The following is a 9,278-nucleotide window of genomic DNA, read 5'->3' on the forward strand; positions in this document are numbered from 1 at the left end:
TTATATGTGTTTTTAAAGGGTATATTTGTCTGTTACTATTTCATATCCTTCAATTCAATTTGAAGACTTATATGGACCTTTTGTTAATTTTGAGACCATCTACCCCAAAAGATAATTCTCCCATATATATATATTATATTTTTTAAATTTAAGATCTAAATTTCGACCCACACATTCATGATTCAACACTTGGATACTGAACCTGGCCCAAAAACAATTCAAAGAATAATTTTTTCAGTGAGGAAAAGTGACACCCAACTGACCCAAGTAACAGGCCTACATTGGACTGGGAGATTGCCCATAGAAGGTATGTGGAACTTTATTCCGCACTCAAACAACAGGTACACAAGCATCTTATGATTCTTTTTATACACAGCCAGCATACAGGCCATACATTATTGAACAGAAAATCCCAAACAGAAAAGGAAAATCCCGTGATTTATTGCTTTACATTTCACGGTGACATGCGGGGAGAAACAGGTTGCCATTTCGATCCAAATAGCGAAAAAGATTCTCAGTCATCTGTAGCCTCTTCCACCACATCTTCTACTTCTGAACCTTCAATCAATCTCGGCTTGAACTCATGGTCTTTAACAGAAGCTGGTTCCTCAAGACTCTCCTGCTCAGCAACCACGTCGGCTACTAAAGTTGCATTGGCACCAGTAGAATTGTGATCATCATCACTTTCTTCTAGACTTTCTTCAACTCTGTAGTAAACCTAAAAAAAAAATCATGAATGAAAGATTAGAAGCTGTAATGATCATATGATCATAATCTGGTGTAATAATCATGGATATTATTTTGAAATGGAAGGTGATGCAACAATCATAGAGCCCAGAAAATCTACCATATGGAATGTATAAACTAAACAATTCATAGAGTCAAGCTCAAGCCTCAAGTACATCATTCCTCTGTTAGGACAAAAAAAGAATAAAACCAGAAGAAAGTGAAGGAAGAATCATACCACACATGTGCGAGCTGGTGAGAGTACTTTGAAGGAATTGGGACGGTTGTTGAAATTTGTTTCAGGGACTCCTGGTATTCCTTCAGGTGATGTGAAATGGTCTGCATCATGGCCCACCTGCCATAAGGAATTTTCCGGTGATCATCAGGAAGACCATTGCAACTGGCAACAACTCATAAAAAGTAAAAACTCATACATGCATCAGCGGTTAAGCAGAAACAGGGTTTAACTGATAATCCAAGCATTCTCACCCTAGAACCCTTGAAGTGATTTCTCTACCAAAGCAAATAAAAGAAGTTTTGGGATGTATCTAGATTCTGGTTTGGCCTTTTTTCCTTTCTTGCTGGGTGGATGTATTCAAGGGACACCAGAAAAGCTCACAGAAATGAAATAATTTCTAAGAAACTGCTAATATCATGGAATGGAACTTGTAACCAGAAAGTCAAACAGGCAACACCTCATGTTCAGACCATATAATCACAGATACATTAAACCATACAGAGTTCAATCCTTCAGCGGCAGTATGCCATTCTTTCCACGTAGGTGACTCAGAATTTTAGCTTATATATATATATATATATATATATATATTTTTTTTTGATAACCGTGGATGTCCGGACCAGCTTACGCGCACCTCGACTAATCCCACGGGGTCCTGAAGTTAACGACCGGGTAAACCTCCAGTGGCCCTGAGGGGACTCGAACTGGTGACCATTGGGGAGCAAACCCAAGGCCTGACCAACTGAGCTACCCCTCAGGGTTCAGAATTTTAGCTTATATTGCCAGCAGTGAAATGAAAAAACTAAATATTAATTGTCCCTAACATTTTCTGAACATCAAAGAAACATGCAAAATAATTTTACAAGAGATTCCTTACTCTTCCTTGTCCACCAAATACACAAGCATCACTATCCAGTGCAACTCTATATTTCCCTGGCAAGTCGCACCCAACTTTGTACCTGTATGTTTCAAATACAAGTGGTGTAAAGAACTTTAGACATGCTTTTATCATCATTAAACCTTATCCAGTATGTGAAACTTGGTTGCATGAATCCCATTCAGACATACATCTTACATGGAACCACATTTATACACGCATACACACACCTCTCATATGATAGAAACATACATACCCGTCGTATGTATTCTCTGGATGAAAGTTGAACACAAAAACAAGATCTCCACGCTCAAAGACAATAACCTATAAGGTGAAACAACAGATCAATGTTTTCAACATTAAGAAAAATGAACAGAATTGAATGAGTCTACTGTAGGCAATTTAACTACAACTCTAGTTACTAGATCCTACCAATGCAACAAGCTAAAACCCAACTGCCCCTTAACAACCATCCCATCACATATACAACCCAAACCCCATCCACCCTCCCCCACAATGCCCCCCCATCAAAAGAAACATAATTGATGAGGATAATTTTCTAATCCATGTTTAAAGCCCACATCAGACAGAAATTGAATCATCTGGTGCAGGTTTCTTGGATCACACCAATTTTAGGACTTATCCAGTTCCAGATAAATCATATGAAACAGTTTATTTTGTATCAAAATATGTGTTGTTATATATTTCTATTTGTGCCCCTTATCTCATTATGGTAGAATAGCTCATATCTTTCTCAATCATTTATATAATTTGTATAATATCATTGCATAAGGAACTGAAGATCCGACACAAATGGTCATCAATTAGGCCTATCAACTCTCCTGTTTCAAGTTCAATGAACAGCACAAGTATGACTGCTTCTGAAAATAACAGACTGAATTAAAGTATAATGCGCACCTTCTTTTCAATTGCTCATATGAGAACAGAAATCAGTATTCCACTCCTAAAATTTTTGGTTGAAATATAACTCACTACCAGAGAGCAGATATACCTTATGTTCTTCATCTGTGCTGCTCACTATCTGTTTTGTTGATGCAAGGAATGAAAATTTTTCATCCAGCAAATTCATAGCTGTGTCAAATGCATTCATGTACTGGACATGTTCCAAGTACAAAGAAGAAAATCAAATTAATATCTCATGGAAGCCCAATTAAAAAATATATATATTCAAATATGCAACAGGACACATGTCAGACAGATGCTTATGCCTAGTAAGAGAGGCACAAGGAGCAGGGTCCATCATCACATGTGTCTTACTGCAGCCCATGCCATTAAGCCAACATGAATTTTCTTAACATCTGATATGGAAATAAAAGGGAGGCCCATGTAAATTTTGATTAAGCCATTAAGAACAAGACAAATATCATATGGCCCAATCCATATTAGGCCTATGCACAAACTTAAAATGGTAGGTTAATATTGACCAACAAATGATATATTTATAGGGAAGGAAATCAATAATGATGGAGGTAGGCTTTGCTAATGTCCTAACCAAGTACTATCTAAAGCAGAGAAACTATTAACAAATGTTAAACAACTAAATATGAGATTCTGAACCTTGTATCTCAAGTGATCTGTATCCACCAGTTCCCATTGGCGTCGGCATTTTTCATAACTCCAATCATTGCCTTCTCTTGGGAAGTCAATCCACTCCGGATGGCCAAACTAGAAGAAGCACGGATGATAACTAACTTTGGAAAATAATTATAATAATGGAAAAAACATGGACAAATTGAAAAGCTAATCCAGCAGTAACTTCTCCATGGGAAAATCACTTCCTTATACTGTTACAATGAGGAGAGCAACTTATTTGGGCAACTGATTTCCATGCATTTAGTATGATTCCCTTCACTTTCAAATGGAAAATTCTAAGGGTTTTTTTTTGGAAATTGCTATGGACAACAATTTTCTAACTTCAAAAACACGTTTGGCAATTTTTGTACTGAAAACGGTTCTGTGAAAATTTTTCTGAAAACAAGTGTTTCAAGGAAAAGTTTAAGGTTGTTTCAGATAATTTTCTTATAGGGTGCTCTACACAAAATTGAAATTACAAAGAATACTTTGGGAAGTGCACCTTACTTTCAGGGAGAATAAACTAAGAAAACTGTTTTCATATTTGAGTTCCCTATAGAATTTTGTTCTTGCAAACAAGTGCGAACTGTTTTTAAAAACTATTCTAAAAACCTAATTTTTCAGAACTATTTTTGAAAATGTAGCCAAACAGATCCTAAGGCACCCATTTGGCATCATACCAAACATCCAATCTCAGTCCTTGATGTGTCTAGCATCATTGTAAAGGTTACAAAGAAGTGGAACTTAGGTACAAAGAAAAAAGACCTAGGTACCAAAAACTGAGATCTAAGTACAAAAAAATGATACCTAGCCTAAGATACAATCAAATGAGCTGATCAACCTCATTGAGCAAAAATCCTTATTTATTTTTAGGGACTCAAATTATTGGAAAGCCTGTGACTAGTATCTTAGTGATACCCTCCAATATCATAGAATATCTGTGCCTTGGTATGTACTGACACCAAGAGTTTGGCTGGATTAAGTTGGAGCCTGGATTGGATGGTTACCTCATTTCCCATGAAATTAAGAAAGCCCTCACCTCCCAATGCCATTGTTATAAAATGAATCATCTGCAAAAGAAAAATAAAACAATCAGCACAAAACAAGAAGTACAAGATCCATCCAAAGATGAAACATAAGATCTTATGCGAATCAATAAATTTCTGACAATAGGTGTTCTTTATACCTAAAAACAAACTAGTTCAGACACTGGTGGAAAAAGCAATTATACTACTCCTTCAGACAGCCAGGGGCTGAACAACAAAGGTGAGATTTCGTGGCTGAGCTTGAGACCGTACCAATTGATATATAAAGGAAAAGAAGTTGCTCAAAAAGGTATATAACAAACCTTGTGAAGTGAGATCCCTCGGTCAATAGTAGGAGAAGCATCCGTTAAACAGGACATGCCACTATACATTTCTTTATCCATCAGAAGAAATGCAATAGTTTTGTCTCCCACAAGGGCCTGCATCAATGGTAAAGGAACCAAAATTGTAGAAAATACATACATATATAGAAAATTGTAGAAAGATACAACTCCAGAATTCTTCAGTGTCATTTTTCTCTTTGGCATTCTTCCTGGCAAGAAAATTTCCATTTCTAGTTTGAAACCTTTCACCAAGTTAGGGACCTAGGAAGAGGGCTTTAAAAGATGAATATTCAACAGAAGTGGAAAGATCTAATACCTGATCATGACTTTCGGCGTACGATATACATTTCTCAGCGTATCTCCTATTCGTCAAGCTTGATGATATTTCCTTCATTGACCACTCTTCATCTTTCTTGTTCTTCAAGTAGTCAATCCACTTATCAGGTATGGCCATTGCCAGGCGGTAATCAAAACCAGTTCCCCCTTCGGCAACTGGCCTACCAAGACCAGGCATGCCAGAAACATCTTCGGCACTTACAGTTGCATCTGGAAAGATTTTATGAATCAGACAATTGGCCAGCATCAAATAAACTACAGCATCAACATCTGTTGCCTCACTGAAATACTCGTTATAATTCCCTGTAAATGTCATGTTGACACCATGGTGATGATACAGCATTGAAGTTACTCCATCAAACCTAAACCCATCAAATTTAAACTCCTCTAGCCACCATCTCAAGTTGGATATTAGGAAGCGAAGAACTTCCCAATTGGCATAGTTAAAGAGTTTGCTATCCCATAACTCATGGTAGCCTCGATCTCCGGTATGGAAGTAGGAATCCTGTGAGCTTTGACCAACATCAAAGCCATTGAGGCCATCAGTGACATTGTTACTCGCATGGCTGTGAACAACATCCATCAAGACTCTTAAACCTAAGCTATGGGCTTTATCAATCAAATATTTGAGGTCCTCAGGAGTTCCAGATCTACTGCTGACAGCAAAAAAGTTAGTAACATGATACCCAAATGATGCATAATAGGAGTGCTCCATCACAGCCATCAATTGAACTGTGTTATAGTTATTTGCCCGAATACGAGGTAAGATATCATCAGCAAACTCTCTATATGAATTCACACGGGGTTCGGAGCTACTCATTCCAACATGAGCCTCATATATTCGTGGGGCATTGGGTTTTGAAGGACAAGGGTACTTAAACTGATATCTGCATAAACAATGAAAGATGAGGTTAATGTAGCACTTAGTTTATTTGGTTATAAAAAATGTAGCATTTAATTCCATTTATTGCAATTCAAGAATACTTGTATCGATGAAAATAGGAAAGTCGTAAGATCTCCCTAAGCAATCCTAATCTGGTTTTTTATTTTATTTTTCTTTTCCTTTTGAAAGCAACCTCAAACTGCATTTTACAATTTAACTGTCATTGCTAGACTGAAAATTAAGTAATATAGTATTAAATTGTGCCTCAAATAATTGTGGCCCTTATGGTAGTAGGCCTTTGAATAGTTTTGTTTTTCTCTGTACGGAAAATATTCACTTAATCTGAATGAAGTTACATAGAAGATGAATAATTGGCACCTTTCTGAAGGCGGTGGGTCCCAATACACACCATCATATGGTGCTGCAAATGCTGTGGGGTCCACAGTGGCATATCTGATCCAAGCAGGGATTCGATCAACCCAAACTCCATCACCATGCTTGAATCGGAACTTTACTCGTGAGTTATGAGGAATGGCTGGATTTCCCCCAGAGTCGGGAATCTTGATGCTCCAAACACCGAACTGATTCCTTTCCATTCTGTGGTTGGAACCATCCCATCCATTGAAGTCCCCAATAACTTGAGCTTCCCTGCAATATGATAAAACTTCTAACTGAACAAAGATAACAACTAACAAAATCATAAACTTGTATTTTGTAAGCTAAAAACTTACTGTGCAGCAGGGGCCCACTCACGGTACACAATGCCACCTTCTTCTCTGTTAAATCCAAATTTCAAATAACCTACAAAATGGAGGAATCGCACATCAAACAATTGGATAAACCATTGAACATGGAAAAGCATCCATGATGTAATTAAGACCTATGGGAGTAATGAACAAAATCTTCTAGCCTTTCTAAATAACGCATTTGACCATGTAAACAAATCATCAGAGTCATCTTGATTTAAAGGTGACTGGCCTCATCTACACATCGACATAAGGAAGTATCTGTTGAAGATGCTGTATCTCCTATGTACAGTAGACCATGTTGATTTACAAAATGCATGATATTGAAGTAAATCCCATTATTTTCCATGAAAAGTAGAAGAGAAAAGCAATAATGTACTTGCACTGATGATACCAAAATATTACCTTGTGCGAATTCCTCAAGACTTCCTTCATATTTTTCAATAAGCTCTTTCTGCTCTACATATCTCCTCATTCTATATCTGAAGTGATCTTTAAATGGTTCCAGTCCTGGATCTGTGTCCAAGATACCAATATGTTCAGTGTCTTCTCCCATGGTCGCCATGGCTGAATTGTCATCTGTAATGAGAGCTGAGATTGCAGAACCATTCACCTAGTGAAGAAAATGCACCAGAATACTGTTCAATTACGTGAAAAGAACATTATCTCTCTCTTTTAGTACCATAAAAACCATTTTGCGTTCATGAAAAGAACATTAATGTTCTAAATGAATCCAGATGTTTGAGTTTGTCTTTTGAATTCTGGTTTCCTTTTTCTAGTTTATGATCTAAGGGATTGAAGAAGGAAAATGTAACATTCTTGTCAAGATGATAGTACATGAAGAATTCAACACTCCTACCCCGAGTATGTGTGTACCAAACATCAAGCATGTTGAGGTACTAGATCTTCCACAGAAAATGACTGCAATAATAGACTAACCAATGACATAATCCCAAAGAATAGATATATAAAGAACAACACACCACATACTTTATAATTGGATGGATAGCACTACCCATACAAATCAAAATTTTGCTTAAGAGATTCCATTCCAATAATTTATGCTAAGAACATCAAACATACCTTCCCATATGTTGAGTTCCTTGATGGGCAATGGAATGTGCAATGGCCAAGGAGTTTTTGCAACCTAGGACCATTGCTTACTCGAATTGGTTGCTGTTTAGCAAGGCAATATTTGTTTCCTGAGCCCTGTCAAAAATAGTAAATAAGAGCCTAAATAGATCGTCAGATAAGTACCTTAAGTTTGATCTAAAGACACGCATGTTCTAGATATAACTGATGAAATGGCATAATGCAGAAAATAATATGCCAGAAAAACCTGAAAACGGTAATACCGGATCCTCCATTGTAAGAAAAAAAACTCAGAGGACAGGACCTATTTGCTAACTGTTTTTCTTCAAAATATAAATAGTTTCTTCATAATTTGTTATGAAAAAAGGTTGTTTTTTAGAAAAAATTTGAGTTGTTTCCAACTCTTCTTATAGTGTCTTCTGCGCAACGATTGAAAAGACAAAGACTTCAAAAACTTTCATGTTGTATCTAAATGTATGATAACTTCAAGGAGAATAAGCCGAAAAAACAAAAAATAAAAAAATGTTCTCCATGTTCCCAAATAGAATTTTGTTCCTGAAAATAATTGATAACTATATAAGTATTCTTAAAAACTATTTTTTGATTACTGTTTTCAGAAAACATTGTGGAACAAAGCCTTGGTAATGAAAATTTTCGATTGGTTTACACAAAATTAGTTGGCCATTAGAAAGACCCCGTTTTTCTTGTTTGGAGCAACATACAGGTGACTCGATCAGATTATTCTAGTCCAGAATTTGCAGAACTTTTCATTTTCAGTAACTTTCAGCAGTTTCCTTCCCCTTCCCGTATTCTCCCAAAATCGAAACAGAGCCTAACTATTTTCCACTAAGCAAACACTCAACAAAACCAATCTAATTAGGTAATTCAATTTGCATAAAACCTACGCACTCACGCATAATCCACATCAAAACTTTTAAACAATCACACCCCGTTTGGTTGCAGAGAAAACGCAGTAAAAACAAAATAACGAAAATTTCTATCTCCATTTCGTTTCACTCACAGCCAAACAAGATCTTCTAGGACAAGTTCGAACTTACTGTTTTGTAGTGGTTTCTTGACGAAGGTGTCGAAGAAGAGCCAAGAAGAGGCGTCGAGAAAAGACCCACCGATCCGTACATCTTCTTCAACAAACTCACTCACTTCGATTCATCTCTCTGTCTCACACTCACTCACATAGAAAGATTTTATACATAGTACCGAGCACAGTGAAATGAATCTGTGCCCAAACACATATTCAGAGGATCGGAAAATCTCAACCGTCCAGAGCTCAGAATCACGTTCCCACTTTCCTTTGTGAGCAGGAAACGGAGAAAATAATCATATCAAGAAAAGCATTTTCAGAATGAGAATTTGGTTTTATTTTTTGTTTTCTGAAACGTTTCTTTTTTAGGGAATTT

At 36.7% G+C, this 9,278-nt stretch overlaps 1 protein-coding gene across 3 annotated transcripts; it reads right to left on the minus strand.

Annotated features, from left to right (window-relative positions):
- Positions 1–294: 294 nt before the first annotated feature.
- On the minus strand, positions 295–9,256 carry LOC100257371 (1,4-alpha-glucan-branching enzyme 1, chloroplastic/amyloplastic). 3 transcript variants are annotated; one of them, XM_002284805.5, is made up of 14 exons: positions 8,919–9,256; positions 7,852–7,977; positions 7,174–7,381; positions 6,754–6,823; positions 6,401–6,670; positions 5,120–6,026; positions 4,783–4,899; positions 4,442–4,504; positions 3,420–3,527; positions 2,854–2,955; positions 2,098–2,165; positions 1,842–1,923; positions 965–1,081; positions 295–718 (listed from the first exon to the last, which is right to left on the minus strand). In XM_002284805.5, the coding sequence occupies exons 1-14, from the start codon at positions 8,997–8,999 to the stop codon at positions 515–517; spliced, it is 2,523 nt and encodes an 840-aa protein (XP_002284841.2). In that variant the 5' UTR covers positions 9,000–9,256; the 3' UTR covers positions 295–514. The 3 variants fall into 3 exon arrangements, with proteins under 3 accessions (XP_002284841.2, XP_010664078.1, XP_010664077.1); XM_010665776.3 differs by having other exon boundaries at positions 7,852–8,001; positions 8,919–9,032; XM_010665775.3 differs by lacking the exon at positions 3,420–3,527.
- Positions 9,257–9,278: the final 22 nt, after the last annotated feature.

Source organism: Vitis vinifera, chromosome 18 (assembly GCF_030704535.1).
Source record: "Vitis vinifera cultivar Pinot Noir 40024 chromosome 18, ASM3070453v1".
Classification (NCBI taxonomy): domain Eukaryota; kingdom Viridiplantae; phylum Streptophyta; class Magnoliopsida; order Vitales; family Vitaceae; genus Vitis; species Vitis vinifera.